The sequence below is a fragment of the Ranitomeya variabilis genome, chromosome 3 (genome assembly GCF_051348905.1).
Source record: "Ranitomeya variabilis isolate aRanVar5 chromosome 3, aRanVar5.hap1, whole genome shotgun sequence".
NCBI lineage: Eukaryota > Metazoa > Chordata > Amphibia > Anura > Dendrobatidae > Ranitomeya > Ranitomeya variabilis.
Genome location: NC_135234.1, coordinates 778,992,254 through 779,008,607, shown reverse-complemented (window position 1 = coordinate 779,008,607; position 16,354 = coordinate 778,992,254). Strand labels below are relative to the sequence as shown.

The window sequence follows — 16,354 nt, the reverse complement described above, 5'->3', positions numbered from 1 at the left end:
CCCATTATATGCAAAATAGTTTTTTTATGCATTTACTATATTTTTTTTATGTAATTTCCTTTTTGCGCAATTCTTGATATGTGTACAATTTTTGTATATATCTAATGTCTGTATGCTTTTCTATTGTCGTACTATTTTCAATAAAGATACTGTTTTATTATATATTCTCTGCTTGGGTTGATCTTGGTTTTTATCCTGTTTGGAGCACGGACTACTGTTTTCCCTCTTAGTGCTTTCCACTAAATATTCTGCACAAACGGTGATCTTATGGTATTTTAATTATTTGGTTATATAAAATATTTCTAGACTAAGAATTAGGTACTCCTATATAATACCATTGGTCATCACCGTTGTGTTTATCTTAGAGATTGGACAGTGTCCACTTCAGTTCCTCCAATTTATGTGTAATAGGAATAACAATCCCCAATGACTCTCATGAGACATATGAATCACAAATGTGTAGGTCCAATATTGCTCCTCATAACAAGATAACTGTCTATAACAAGCTCCAGTATTGCCTTCTGCGGCTCACACAGTCGCTCCAGTATTCCCTGCTGTGGCTCACACAGTCGCTCCAGTATCACCTGCTGCTGCTCGCGCAGTCGCTCCAGTATCGCCTGCTGCTGCTCGCACAGTCGCTCCAGTATCGCTTGCAGCTGCTCGCACAGTCGCTCCAGTATCGCCTTCTGCGGCTCGCACAGTCGCTCCAGTATTCCCTGCTGTGGCTCACACAGTCGCTCCAGTATCACCTGCTGCTGCTCGCACAGTCGCTCCAGTATCGCCTGGTGCTGCTCGCACAGTCGCTCCAGTATCGCTTGCAGCTGCTCGCACGGTCGCTCCAGTATCCCCTGCTGCTGCTTGCACAGTCGCTCCACTATCGCCTGCTGCTGCTCACACAGTCGCTCCAGTATCGCCTGCTGCGGCTCACACAGTCGCTCCAGTATCGCTTGCAGCTGCTCGCACAGTCGCTCCAGTATCGCTTGCTGCGTCTCACACAGTCGCTCCAGTATCGCCTGCTGCTGCTCACACAGTCGCTCCAGTATCACCTGCTGCTCGCACAGTCGCTTCAGTATCGCTTGCAGCTGCTCGCACAGTCGCTCCAGTATCGCCTGCTGCTGCTCGCACAGTTGCTCCAGTATCCCCTGCTGCTGCTCGCACAGTCGCTCCAGTATCGCTTGCAGCTGCTCGCACAGTCGCTCCAGTATCCCCTGCTGCTGCTCGCACAGTCGCTCCAGTATCGCCTGCTGTGGCTCACACAGTCGCTCCAGTATCGCCTGCTGCTGCTCGCACAGTCGCTCCAGTATCACCTGCTGCTGCTCGCACAGTCGCTCCAGTATCGCTTGCAGCTGCTCGCACAGTCGCTCCAGTATCGCCTGCTGCGGCCCACACAGTTTCTCCAGTATCGCCTGCTGTGGCTCACACAGTCGCTCCAGTATCACCTGCTGTGGCTCACATAGTTGCTCCAGTATCGCCTGCTATGGCTCACGCAGTCGCCGCAGTGTTGCCTGCTGCGGCTCACACAGTCGCTCCAGTATCACCTTCTGCTGCTCGCACAGTCGCTCCAGCATGTCCAGGGGGAAGTTCAACCTTCTGGGTCCATCACATATGAGGCGGTGAACGGGAAGGCAGAAGTGACACTGCAGCACAGACAGGCAGCAGCAGCAGAGTGACAACGCCAAAAGCGCACACACACAGTCTGCACTATCTGATTGGATGAGAAGATGGTGGAGGAATAGGAGTAGAAGGTAACATGGATAGTGAAAAGGCTAGGGGTCGGGCACGGTGCGCAGTACAGACAACTTAATGGCTAGGGGTCGGCCTTTGTGCTTTTGCACCCTGCTCCCTCGTTTGCTGTACAGCTGGGTCAGCGTGACCCCCTTCTCTACCTCTGAACTGCCCACGTCATATGGGGGGTATACCTATGTGGCTTGAAAAGTAAAAAAGTTATGGATCTTGGAATTATGGGAGGAAAAGAAAGCAAAAGCAAAATTTGGCTGCGGAGGGAAGGGGTTAAAGCCGTGGCGCTTTTGGCAGCATTTTTTTTTTACTCAATGCATTGAAGAGCTATCATTTTGTAGTTTTTGGCAGATATTGCTGTGCGATTTGTAGCTGTTTTTTTAATTAGTAATTTTCATGATTCTTTTAAAGAAAATTAGCAAAATACTGTATTTATATTCCACCATTTTTCTGGGGCAGAAGGTGAAAAATTTATTTTTCTTTATTTTTTTGCCTAAATGTTTTGGGGTTTTCTCTTTGTAAATTATTTGACTAAATGTTGTTTTGGTGTAGAAGGAAACATTTACTGTAGCATTATATTATTAGGTTACAATACATATACACATATTTGCCTATGTATTTCAGAACCTGGTGGGGCTTCGTAAGGCCTAGAGCTCTCCCTCGGGCCGGGTTCGAAAGAGCATATGAAACATCTGAAAAATGGAAGAGACTAGTGCGCACTGTGAATGTGAGAAGTGTCATCTGTACAACCTGAGAACATCTGTCGGGGTGCTCTCTGAAGTTAACATGGACGGCACACCTGAGTAACATAAGCTCGACTGAACCCGGTCACCATAGGACGAGGTCAGAAATAAAGGAATTACCTTAATATACTACTAGTGTTTAATCCTCGCATTGAAGTTTTCTCCGATCTTACCTGGTGTCACAAATGACAAAAGTTAATCTCAGCCTAATAGACCTAAACTGATTCTGGGGTCTCAACCCCTATGTGTGCTCCATCATTTTATCTTTAATGTATGTGACATAATAGAGGCTCTCCATGCTGTTTATTCATGGCACTAGTCAGTTTTACAAACGAGAAATACGTAGTGATGTTATAATTATACGATGTTAAATTTCCATCTCACACAATTTTTCCTGTTCTTTATTTCAGATACAATACTTTCCCTACAATGGCAGCTCCCAATGATTCTTGCTTTCAACCCACCTCCTTCACGTTGCTGGGGATCCCAGGTCTGGAGCACCTACATGTCTGGATCTCCATCCCGTTCTTCTCCATATATCTGTCAGCCATTGTTGGGAACTACACCGTTGTACTGATCATTATCATGGAGACGAGTCTCCACCAGCCCATGTACATCTATTTCATCCTCCTTGGTCTCGTAGACATCATTCTTTCAAGTTCTACCATACCCAAACTTCTTGGCATCTTCTGGTTTCAGTATAAAGAGATTGACTTCGATGCTTGTCTTCTCCAGATGTTCTTCGTTCACGCATCATCTGCTGTGGAATCTGGTATCTTTCTCGCTATGGCGTATGATCGATATGTAGCCATATGCAACCCTCTTAGATATACAACCATAGTGACCACCAGTGTTATCATTAGCAGTGGGGCATTAGCCGTACTGCGGGGGGTGTTTTACATCCTTCCCCTGCCTCTTTTACTGACAAAGTTCCACCTATACACCAGCGATGTTATCCTGCACTCGTATTGTGAGCATATGGCGGTGGTGAGGCTGGCCTGTGCAGACATCTCCTTCAATGACCATGTTGGCTTGGCAGTTGGGTTTATGGTGCTGGGGATGGACTCAGCACTTATTTTAAGTTCATATGTGATGATCATTCGGGCTCTTCTTAGGTTGACTGTCGAGGCTCGTCTGAAAGCCTTCCGGACATGTGTTTTCCATGTCTGCGCTATCTTATGTTTCTATACTCCAATAGTCTGTTCATCCTTAGTCCACAGATTCGGCACAGATGTTCCTCACCAGACTCATATCCTCCTGGCTAATTTCTACATCCTTGTCCCTCCACTGCTGAACCCTCTGGTCTATGGCATAAGAACGAGACTAATCAGGGAACGTGTGAGAATGTACTTTTCCTAAAGAAACTTCCACATTTCTAGTGCAAAGGCAGGTGTGAAACCCTACGCTGAATCTCATCTCGGCAAATATTATGATGGACCTTCTGTATTAATACAAACACTGACGTGTAGACATCTGTCATCTTTGTGTGAGCTTCTTGGATATTTACACTGATAGCAAAGATGATGAAAAGACTGAATATTGGGTTCTTCGTATCGCTGAACAGTCAAGAGTTTAGATGAATGAGCTATTTTTCCATGGTACAGTCTAGAGATCATTTTCGCAATTGTCTCAGCTCAGGCCATTACGATCCTCAACAGGTCAACTGAATGAAATGAAATCATTCCCTGAATGTGGAGGTCAATTCAAAGCAAGATAAATTTGCTTGAAATTTTACCAAAATCTTTATTGCAATTTGAATGACGGCCTGCTGGTCACAATTTTGTTTAATTGTTCTCAGGACAGCGAGAAACTAAAAAAACTACAGTATTATACTCACCTCCCCCAGTCATCTGTCCTACAACCGCGGCACCCCACCGGGGCCAACGCTCCCTCAGTTCCTCCCTCTGGTTCCAGTCTTCTCTTACATCTTATTCATTCGCCTTCACCTCTGGCACTGACTGAGCCTCAAGTGACATTGTGATTGGGTGCGGGGTGATGAACGTCATGACTTCACGTAAAGTCTGATCAAAGAAGGAACCACAGAACAGTGAGGAAAAATGAAAACTATAGAGAAAACTGGAGTCAGAGGGAGGAAATGACTGAGTGGGGAACCAAGCAGGGAGCTACGGTGCCACGGCAGATGAGGGGGGTGGTGAGTATAAAGTTTTATTTTTTAACCTCTCCATTTATTGTGCTCTGGGGCTGGAGAGATCTCAGGACATAATAAACCGCTTGTAATAACTATTTGATTCCGTACAATCAAATTTCATCAGTCACTCACCTTTACCTAAAATTTTACACATATTTATCATAGTCATTTTGTGTTTTTTCTTGCCTTTTGAGGGGAAATTTTGAAACCTTTCTGGAATTTTTTGAGGGATAAAGATGCCACTAAACCCTAATATCTTATGCCCACAGTAGAGACATGGAGCTCTAATATAATTGTGTGCACAAGGAATAAGGCTGAAGATGCACAGAATCTCTGATCAGACCACAGCCATGCTGGTGAAATTCCGGCTAGTGGTCTGTGACTTGTCATCTACCACTCATCTGTTTCAGAGCTGTCATTTGGCCAAGACTCATTATAGGTACTGGGCAAAGTCAAAGGCAACCTGTGACCAATATTTTGGTCAACAACGGTCTTGTTGAGGTTATGAGGACCAAATTGACCACACTGAAAGCCAATGATTCAATGTTAAAATGTAACCCCCCCTTCCCGATCGTCATGCCATGAGACACATTTCACTGTCATCTAACTGTAAGCAAAGTTATATAGAATAGTTTAATGGGCGTCCAGTCCTGTGCTTTATCCATCAGGACAAGCGATGTTATACAACTCAGACGTTTGTATAAAAAGAGATGATAATAGGAAAGACGTCAGGAGGAAGAACTGGAATTACAAGAATCGTAAAAATGGCAAGAAATTAATGAAAAAATATTCTAGACTTGAAGACTCTTTTTTTTTTTTTATTTATTTACAGCGCAGGCGCCGGCTGATGACTACTCTCATCAGCTGCTCCTGTTCTCGCTGGTATTAGCGGTAGCAGGAGTAGGTGTAGGTTGATGCGAGCAGTAGTCCCATCAGCTGATGCCATTGACCAGAGGTAAACGTTATCCCTTCGATCACAGCTGCGGGCTCATGTTGTCATTCAACAGTGTGAAAACCGCAGCTGTCTTAGCAGTGGTAATGATTTTATCGCCGATCAGAAACAGTATTTGCCATACAAATGACAGTGCGACAAATACTGGATGTTCGGGCCCCCAATTCAAATGAATGGGGTCTGGGTACTGTTCTGGTACCAAAACCCAAACTTTTTTTAACTTCGGGTGTACCCGCCGGACCCGAACATCCAGGGGTCTACCCATCTCTACTCGTAAGTCCACAGAGCATTCTCCTAAACATCATGGGGATCATCAACATGTTTTCTGGCAAAACAGACAAGCTTTTTTGCTCTTATTGCTCAGCAGTAGGGTTGAGCGAAACGGATCGGACAAATTGAAAAATCGCCGAATTTCGGCAAAGTCAGGTTTCGTGAAACCTGACCCAATCCCACTGTGGGATCGGCCATGAGGTCGGCGATCTTCGCGCCAAAGTCACGTTTCGTATGACGCTTTCAGCGCCATTTCTCAGCCAATGAAGGAGGACACAGAGTGTGGGCAGCATGGTGACATAGGTCTCGGTCCCCACCATCTTAGAGAAGGGCATGGCAGTGATTGGCTTGCTTTCTGCGGCGTCACAGGGGCTATAAAGGGGCGTTCCCGCCGACCGCCATCTTACTTCTGCCGATCTCAGCATAGGGAGAGGTTGCTGCAGCTTCGTCAGAAGAAGGGACATAGTTAGGGAGGGAAGATTAACCCCCAAACCGCTTGTGCTGTAGCGATTTCCACTGTCCAACACCACCTTTTCTTTGCAGGGACAGTGGAGGCTAGATTTCTGTGCATCAGCTCTGTAGCTTATAAGGCTCCCTGATAGCTGCATAGCTGTGTGTACGCTGCTGTGCAAACCAACTGCTTTTTTCAAAGCAAAAATCCTGTTGCTCCTTTCTGCACAGTTCTATTGTTTATTTGTCCACACTTTTGTGTGCAGCAGTCCTTTTTATTGCTGCCATACTTGTCCTGAGATCATTGTAGGGAGATTGTTATTGTAGTACAGTCCCTTTTTTATATATATATATATCTGCCTGCCACGTTCTGCCACTTACATTGTGCAGTGTAATACAGTGGGCCTGTTTTTTTGCAGCAGTCTCCCACCCAAAAAAGGGAGATTTAAATTGCCCCTAAGTGGATCTGCGTCAGTTCTGTTTGTCGTATATCTGCCTGCCACGTTCTGCCTCTTACATTGTGTTGTGTTATATACACTGGGCCTGAGTTTTGGTTCAGTCTCCCACACAAAAAAGGAAGATTTAAATTCTCAACAAGTTTATATACACCTTCTACCTTGTTTTACAGTACCATATAACGGTTGTTAGTTTGGTTACATTTTCCCAAAAATGAGGAAGTCTGGTGGAAGAGGCCGTGGGCAGTCATTGCCAGCTGGTAATGATGGTGGGGGTGGTGGTGGAGCATCTGGTGGTAGTGGGAAAAGCAAAATAGCACCTAAGGCTCGAGTTGTTCAGACAGCGTCATCGTCTGGCTACACAAGACCTCGAAGGCTCACTTATCTGGGAGTAGGAAAACCGCTTTTAAAGCCAGAGCAGCAGGAACAAGTTTTGGCTTTCATTGCTGACTCAGCCTCTAGCTCTTTCGCCTCCTCTTCCGAAAGTTCAAAATATAAAAGCAGCGAGTCGTCAGTGGATGCTCCCAGTCAGGAACAAGAGGTTTCCTTGTGTCCTTCACCCAAACCAAAAGTGAAGGATGCGTCAGGCGACACTACAGGTTACTCCATGGAGCTCTTTACACATACCGTGCCAGGGTTAGAAAGGGAAATAGTTAACAGCCCATTACAAGATGAATCGGACATGGAGTGCACTGATGCACAGCCACAGCTAGATTATTATGCTGTTACATTGCCCTCGCAGTGTACTGCGCCAGAATCTGACCCTGATGAGACTATGGTGCCCCGTCCCGAACGCTATAGCACCTTACACGGTGTCACAGAGGATGGTGCACAGGACATTGAAGAGGAGGTGATAGATGACCCAGTTGTTGACCCAGATTGGCAGCCATTTGGGGAGGAGGGTGCCACTGACAGTAGCTCAGAAGCGGAGGAGGATCATCCGCAGCAGGCATCTACATCGCAACAGCTTTCATCTGGCAGGCCCGTATCTGGCCCAAAATGTGTGTCTAAAACTAAAACAGTTTTAGGAAAGCATGGGCATCTGTTGAAAGTAGCACAGCGTGCATTGCTTGAAAAGGTATTCGATAGTAGGAAGAGTGCAGTGTGGTAATTTTTTAACCAAGATCCGAATGATCAGTGCATAGTTATCTGTAAGAAATGCTCGAAGACCTTTAGCAGAGGGAAGAATCCCCTAAATTTAAATACAACATGCATGCGTAGACATTTAACCAGCATGCACTTGCAAGCCTGGACTAACTACCAAACATCCCGTAACGTTGATGCACCCGCTCATATTGAAGTTAGTCAGCAACGCTACATTGCTTCCCTCACTGTAAGCTCACCGTTTAGGACACCACCTGCAGCAAATGTGGAGGTATCGTCGCAAGGCCAAGGCAGTCAGGGAATCACCAGGTTCTTGAGAGGAAACACTGCATGTAGGCCAACATCAAGAATACCATCACCAACCCTCTCTCAATCTGCCATGTCCACCCCCAACCCCGCTAGTTCCACCATATGCAGCTCTCCAGTCCAGCTGACCCTACAAGAGACTCTCATTAGGAAAAGGAAGTACTCATCCTCTCATCCGCGTACACAGGGTTTGAATGCCCACATTGCTAGACTAATCTCGTTAGAGATGATGCCCTACCGGTTGGTTGAAAGCGAAGCTTTCAAAGCCCTGATGGCCTACGCAGTACCATGCTATGACCTACCCAGTCGTAACTTTTTTGTGAGAAAAGCCATCCCAGCCCTACACTAGCATGTCAAAGACCGCATTGTCCATGCACTCAGGCAATCTGTCAGTAGAAAGGTGCACCTGACAACAGATGCATGGACCAGTAGGCATGGCCAGGGACGTTACGTGTCCATCACTGTGCACTGGGTTAATGTGGTGGATGCAGGGTCCACAGGGGACAGCCATAGTGGGACAGTTCTGCCTAGCCCACGGTCTAGGAAACAGTTGGCAGTAGGCGTTCGACACCCCTCCTCCTCCTCCTCCTCCAGAAGCGAAAGGTCGTCCACAGAGCGCAGTCGCCCTACCACTCCATCCGCAGCTGCCAGTGTTGCACACGAGGTGTCCCATTATGGAACAGCTAGTGGTAAGCGTCAGCAGGCTGTGTTGGAAATGAAGTGTTTGGGCGACAACAGACACACCGCGGAAGTACTGGCAGAGTACTTGCAGCAAGAAACTCAGTCATGGCTGGGCAGTGTACATCTTGAGGCAGGCAAGGTAGTCAGTGATAACGGAAGGAATTTTATGGCTGCCATATCCCTTTCAGAACTAAAACACATACCTTGCCTGGCTCACACCATGAACCTGGTGGTGCAGTGCTTCCTGAAAAGTTATCCGGGGTTACCAGCCCTGCTCCTGAAGGTGCAAAGACTTTGCTCACACATCCGCCGGTCGCCCGTACACTCCAGCCGTATGCTGAACCATCAGCGATCGCTGAAGCTTCCCCAGCACCGCCTAATAATCGACGTTGCAACAAGATGGAACTCCACACTGCACATGCTTCAGAGACTGTGCGAACAGAGGCATGCTGTTATGTATTTGTGGGAGGATACACATACACGGGCAGGCAGTTGGATGGCAGACATGGAGTTGTCAGGTGTGCAGTAGTCGAAGCTACAAGACCTCTGTCAAGTCCTTGAGTGTTTTGAGGAATGCACACGGCTGGTAAGTGCAGACGACGCCATCATAAGCATGAGCATCCCACTAATGCGTCTGCTGATGCAAAGTTTGATGCACATTAAGGAGCAGGCGTCTGCAGGCGAGGATGAGGGAAGCCTTGATGACAGTCAGCCTTTGTCTGCTCAGGGAACTCTCCTGGACGAGGTGGCGGACGAAGAGGAGGAGGATGATGGGGATGAATATTTATGGGAGGAGGATGCTTCTCAGGGGGCAATAGAAACTGGTGGCGTTGCAAGATCAGGTACAGGGTTTTTGCGGAGACAAGTGATGTTGATTTGCAAGAAAGTGCTCCTCAGCCCAGCACAAGCAGTGAATTGACACTTGGAACATTGGCCCACATGGCTGATTATGCCTTGCGTATCCTAAAAAGGGACCCCCGCATTATCAAAATGATGACTGATGATGATTACTGGTTGGCCTGCCTACTGGATCCACGCTACAAAGGGAAATTACAAAATATCATGCCACATGAGATCCTTGAGCAAATATTGGCTACCAAACAAGCAACTCTTGTAGACCGTTTGGTTCAGGCATTCCCAGCACACAGCGGCAGTGATGGTTCTCACACGAGCCATAGGGGGCAACATGGCAGAGGTGTTAGAGGTGCACAAATCAGAAGTGGCGTTGGACAGAGGGGTTTTATGACCAGGTTGTGGAGTGATTTTGCAACGACCGCTGACACGACAGGTACTGCTGCATCAATTCAAAGTGACAGGAGACAGCATTTGTCCAGTATGGTTACTAACTATTTTTCCTCCCTTATCGATGTTCTCCCTCAACCGTCATTCCCCTTTGATTACTGGGCATCTAAAATAGACACCTGGCCCGAATTGGCAGAATATGCATTGCAGGAGCTCGCTTGCCCAGCAGCTAGTGTGCTATCAGAAAGAGTATTCAGTGCTGCTGGTTCAATATTGACCGAAAAAAGGACTTGTCTGGCTACCCAAAATGTTGATGATCTAACCTTCATTAAAATGAACCAATCATGGATTTCTAATTATTTTGCCCCACCTTCCCCTGCTGAACCGTAGCTTGCCTGAAAAATGTCTTGCTTTTGGCCTCCTCTTACTGACTGCTCCAATTCCTCCATTTACAGCTGCGAAATGTCCACCATAGGCCATTTTTTTACCTCCCTAAATGGGCTGACTCCCCCCACAGGGCCGTGGTCAACACCTAGTGCAAGCACCCGTGCGAGTGCCAGTTGCCTGGACAGGTGGGTGTGCCCACTCTTGGGCGACGGCACTGGCACAGGGTCCCTCATAGTACAATGAAGTGTCTCTGATGGTGGTGGTGCACAACCAACGTCAGACACACCGTCGTAATATGAGGGGCCCTGTGCCAGTACCACCGCCCACGAGAGAGTGTTCCCCCCCAAGTTGAACAGTGCTCTACCACTTGCAATACTTACCTCTCCCTGCTCCACCACAGTGTAGTCTGTGCTGATAAATCCTTCAATGGCACTGCCAATACCAATTTGTTGAAATGATAGATGATAGTTAAAATATACAGGGGCCCTGGCCTCCATTTAGACAATTTAACACTTTGCGCCAACTACCACTGTCTGCTACTCAGCAGAGGAGCCCACCCCTGTACGTAGCTATGCCACCTGTTTATTTTTGAAAATTGTTTTGGCAGACATTTACCTCACTTTATTATTTTGGCCTACTAACTGTGTCAGACACTCCTTACAGTTGACCTCCACTGAACTATCCAATGCCGCCTGTGTACCCCTGTAAGCAATTTTAAACTGCATTGAGCCTACTTTTTTATTTTAGGCCTACTAAGTCTGTCTGCACCACTCCTTACAGTTGACCTCCACTGAACTATCCAATGCCGCCTGTGTACCCCTGTAAGCAATTTTAAACTGCATTGAGCCTACTTTTTTATTTTAGGCCTACTAAGTCTGTCTGCGCCACTCCTTACAGTTGACCTCCACTGAACTAACCAATGCCGCCTGTGTACCGATGTAAGCAATTTTAAACTGCATTGAGCCTACTTTTTTATTTTAGGCCTAATAAGTCTGTCTGCGCCACCCCTTACAGTTGACCTCCACTGAACTATCCAATGCCGCCTGTGTACCCCTGTAAGCAATTTTAAACTGCATTGAGCCTCCTTTTTTTTTAGGCCTACTAAATCTGTCTGTGCCACTCCTTACAGTTGACCTCCACTGAACTATCCAATGCCACCTGTGTACCCCTGTAAGCAATTTTAAACTGCATTGAGCCTACTTTTTTATTTTAGGCCTACTAAGTCTGTCTGCGCCACTCCTTACAGTTGACCTCCACTTAACTATCCAATGCCGCCTGTGTACCCCTATAACCAATTTTAAACTACATTTGGCCTACTTGTTTGGTTGGGCCTACTAACGGTGTCTGCCGCTGCTTGGTGTTCTCCTCCACTGAACAAAGCTGAGCTTCAATTTTCAGGCTTTCAGCCTATATCAGATATTTAACTGCATTTGGCCTACTTGTTTGGTTGGGCCTACTAACGGTGTCTGCCGCTCCTTCCTTTTCTCCTCCACTGAACAAAGCTGAGCTTCAATTTTCAGGCTTTCAGCCTATATCAGATATTTAACTGCATTTGGCCTACTTGTTTGGTTGGGCCTACTAACGGTGTCTGCCGCTGCTTGTTGTTTTCCTCCACTGAACAAAGCTGAGCTTCAATTTTCAGGCTATATCAGATATTAAACTGCATTTGGCCTACTTGTTTGGTTGGGCCTACTAACGGTGTCTGTCGCTGCTTGTTGTTCTACTCCACTGAACAAAGCTGAGCTTCAATTTTCAGGCTACATCAGATATTAAACTGCATTTGGCCTATGTTGTGAAATTGGATTCTGGGCTCCCCCGGTGGCCACTTGTGGAATTGTACTTGTGTGCATCATCCCCTCTGTTCACCTGCTCCTATCAGGATGTGGGAGTCGCTATATAACCTTGCTCCTCTGTCAGTTTCATGCCGGTCAACAATGTAATCAGAAGCCTTCTGTGCATGTTCCTGCTACTAGACAACTCCTAGCTAAGTTGGACTTTTGTCCTTGTGTGTTTTTGCATTTTGTTCCTGTTCACAGCTGCTGTTTCGTTACTGTGTCTGGAAAGCTCTTGTGAGCGGAAATTGCCACTCTGGTGTTATGAGTTAATGCTAGAGTCTTAAAGTAATTTCTGGATGGTGTTTTGATAGGGTTTTCTGCTGACCATGAAAGTGCCCTTTCTGTCTTCTTGCTATCTAGTAAGCGGACCTCGATTTTTGCTAAACCTATTTTCATACTACGTTTGTCATTTCATCTAAAATCACCGCCAATATATGTGGGGGCCTCTGTCTGCCTTTTGGGAAAATTTCTCTAGAGGTGAGCCAGGACTGTCTTTTCCTCTGCTAGGATTAGGTAGTTCTCCGGCTGGCGCTGGGCATCTAGGGATAAAAAACGTAGGCATGCTACCCGGCCACTTCTAGTTGTGCGGCAGGTTTAGTTCATGGTCAGTATAGTTTCCATCTTCCAAGAGCTAGTTCTCATATATGCTGGGCTATGTTCTCTCGCCATTGAGAATCATGACAGTTTGACCGGCCCAAAAAAGGGTTAAATTTCTGGCTGAGAAAGGAGAGAAAAAAGAAGTCTGCTACAATTTTTTTTTTTTTTTTTTTCTCCCTCTAGTTCTGAGTGTGCTCTTAATTGAATCACTTGCTAGTCTGCCTATGCTGCAGCCTTCCTCTCTTTCTCTCCTTCTAATCCTTGAATGGCTCTGTGTTCACCTGTTTCAAATGGATCTTCAGAGTGTAGCTACAGGTTTGAATAATCTCGCCACAAAGGTACAAAATTTGCAAGATTTTGTTGTTCATGCACCTATGTCTGAGCCTAGAATTCCTTTGCCTGAATTCTTCTCGGGGAATAGATCTCACTTTCAAAATTTTAAAAATAATTGCAAATTGTTTTTGTCCCTGAAGTCTCGCTCTGCCGGAGACCCTGCACAGCAGGTCAGGATTGTAATTTCCTTGCTCCGGGGCGACCCTCAGGACTGGGCTTTTGCATTGGCACCAGGGGATCCTGCGTTGCTCAATGTGGATGCGTTTTTTCTGGCCTTGGGGTTGCTTTATGAGGAACCTCATTTAGAGCTTCAGGCGGAAAAGGCCTTGATGTCCTTGTCTCAGGGGCAAGATGAAGCTGAAATATACTGCCAAAAATTCCGCAAATGGTCTGTGCTTACTCAGTGGAATGAGTGCGCCCTGGCGGCGATTTTCAGAGAAGGTCTCTCTGATGCCATTAAGGATGTTATGGTGGGGTTCCCTGTGCCTGCGAGTCTGAATGAGTCCATGACGATGGCTATTCAGATCGATAGGCGTCTGCGGGAGCGCAAACCTGTGCACCATTTGGCGGTGTCTACTGAGAAAACGCCAGAAAATATGCAATGTGATAGAATTCTGTCCAGAAGCGAGCGGCAGAATTTTAGACGAAAAAATGGGTTGTGCTTCTATTGTGGTGATTCAACTCATGTTATATCAGCATGCTTTAAGCGTACTAAGAAGCCTGACAAGTCTGTTTCAATTAGCACTTTACAGTCTAAGTTTATTCTATCTGTGACCCTGATTTGTTCTTTGTCATCTATTACCGCGGACGCCTATGTCGACTCTGGCGCTGCTTTGAGTCTTATGGATTGGTCCTTTGCCAAACGCTGTGGGTATGATTTGGAGCCATTGGAGGCTCCGATACCTCTGAAAGGGATTGACTCCACCCCATTGGCTAGTAATAAACCACAATACTGGACACAAGTGACTATGCGTGTTAATCCGGATCACCAGGAGGTTATTCGCTTTCTGGTGCTGTATAATCTACATGATGTTTTGGTGCTGGGATTGCCATGGCTGCAATCTCATAACCCAGTCCTCGACTGGAGAGCTATGTCTGTGTTAAGCTGGGGATGTAAAGGAACTCATGGGGACGTACCTTTGGTTTCCATTTCATCATCTATTCCCTCTGAGATTCCTGAATTCTTGTCTGACTTTCGTGACGTTTTTGAAGAACCCAAGGTTGGTTCACTACCTCCGCACCGGGAGTGCGATTGTGCCATAGACTTGATCCCGGGTAGTAAATACCCTAAGGGTCGTTTATTTAATCTGTCTGTGCCTGAACACGCGGCTATGCGAGAATATATAAAGGAGTCCTTGGAAAAGGGACATATTCGTCCTTCGTCATCTCCCTTAGGAGCCGGTTTTTTCTTTGTGTCTAAGAAAGACGGCTCTTTGAGGCCGTGTATTGATTATCGTCTTTTGAATAAAATCACGGTTAAATATCAATATCCGTTACCACTGCTTACTGATTTGTTTGCTCGTATAAAGGGGGCCAAGTGGTTCTCTAAGATTGATCTCCGTGGGGCGTATAATTTGGTGCGAATCAAGCAGGGGGATGAGTGGAAAACCGCATTTAATACGCCCGAGGGCCATTTTGAGTATTTGGTGATGCCTTTTGGTCTTTCTAATGCCCCTTCAGTCTTCCAGTCCTTTATGCATGACATTTTCCGCGATTATTTGGATAAATTTATGATTGTGTATCTGGATGATATTCTGATTTTTTCGGATGACTGGGACTCTCATGTCCAGCAGGTCAGGAGGGTTTTTCAGGTTTTGCGGTCTAATTCCTTGTGTGTGAAGGGTTCTAAGTGTGTTTTTGGGGTTCAAAAGATTTCCTTCTTGGGATACATTTTTTCCCCCTCTTCCATCGAGATGGATCCTGTCAAGGTTCAGGCTATTGGTGATTGGACGCAACCCTCTTCTCTTAAGAGTCTTCAGAAATTTTTGGGCTTTGCTAACTTTTATCGTCGATTTATTGCTGGTTTTTCTGATGTTGTAAAACCATTGACTGATTTGACTAAGAAGGGTGCTGATGTTGCTGATTGGTCCCCTGATGCGGTGGAGGCCTTTCGGGAGCTCAAGCGCCGCTTTTCTTCCGCCCCAGTGTTGCGTCAGCCTGATGTTGCTCTTCCTTTTCAGGTTGAGGTCGACGCTTCTGAAATCGGAGCTGGGGCGGTGTTGTCGCAGAGAAGTTCCGACTGCTCCGTGATGAGACCTTGTGCCTTTTTTTCCCGTAAATTTTCGCCCGCCGAGCGGAATTATGATATTGGGAATCGGGAGCTTTTGGCCATGAAGTGGGCTTTTGAGGAGTGGCGTCACTGGCTTGAGGGGGCCAGACATCAGGTGGTGGTATTGACTGACCACAAAAATTTAATTTACCTTGAGTCTGCCAGGCGCCTGAATCCTAGACAGGCGCGCTGGTCGTTGTTTTTCTCTCGGTTTAATTTTGTGGTGTCTTACCTACCGGGTTCTAAGAATGTTAAGGCGGATGCCCTTTCTAGGAGTTTTGAGCCTGACTCCCCTGGTAATTCTGAGCCCACAGGTATCCTTAAAGATGGAGTGATATTGTCTGCCGTTTCTCCAGACCTGCGGCGGGCCTTGCAGGAGTTTCAGGCGGATAGACCTGATCGTTGCCCACCTGGTAGACTGTTTGTTCCTGATGATTGGACCAGTAGAGTCATCTCTGAGGTTCATTCTTCTGCGTTGGCAGGTCATCCTGGAATCTTTGGTACCAGGGATTTGGTGGCAAGGTCCTTCTGGTGGCCTTCCCTGTCACGAGATGTGCGAGGCTTTGTGCAGTCTTGTGACGTTTGTGCTCGGGCCAAGCCTTGTTGTTCTCGGGCTAGTGGATTGTTGTTACCCTTGCCTATCCCGAAGAGGCCTTGGACGCCCATCTCGATGGATTTTATTTCGGATCTGCCTGTTTCTCAGAAGATGTCTGTCATCTGGGTGGTGTGTGACCGTTTCTCTAAGATGGTCCATCTGGTTCCCTTGCCTAAGTTGCCTTCTTCTTCCGAGTTGGTTCCTCTGTTTTTTCAAAATGTTGTTCGTTTGCATGGTATTCCGGAGAAT

The 16,354-nt window shown here is 46.6% G+C and overlaps 1 protein-coding gene across 1 annotated transcript; it reads left to right on the top strand.

Annotated features, from left to right (window-relative positions):
• Positions 1-2,375: 2,375 nt before the first annotated feature.
• Positions 2,376-3,839, top strand: LOC143818645 (olfactory receptor 52M1-like). The gene is made up of 2 exons (XM_077299908.1): positions 2,376-2,580; positions 2,891-3,839. The coding sequence occupies exon 2, from the start codon at positions 2,910-2,912 to the stop codon at positions 3,837-3,839; it is 930 nt and encodes a 309-aa protein (XP_077156023.1). The 5' UTR covers positions 2,376-2,580; positions 2,891-2,909.
• The last annotated feature ends 12,515 nt before the right edge of the window (positions 3,840-16,354 follow it).

What these genes read in the sequence shown, in the direction of transcription:
- LOC143818645 (XM_077299908.1), top strand. Translation starts at nt 2,910, where the DNA reads ATGGCAGCTCCCAATGATTCTTGCTTTCAACCCACCTCCTTCACGTTG.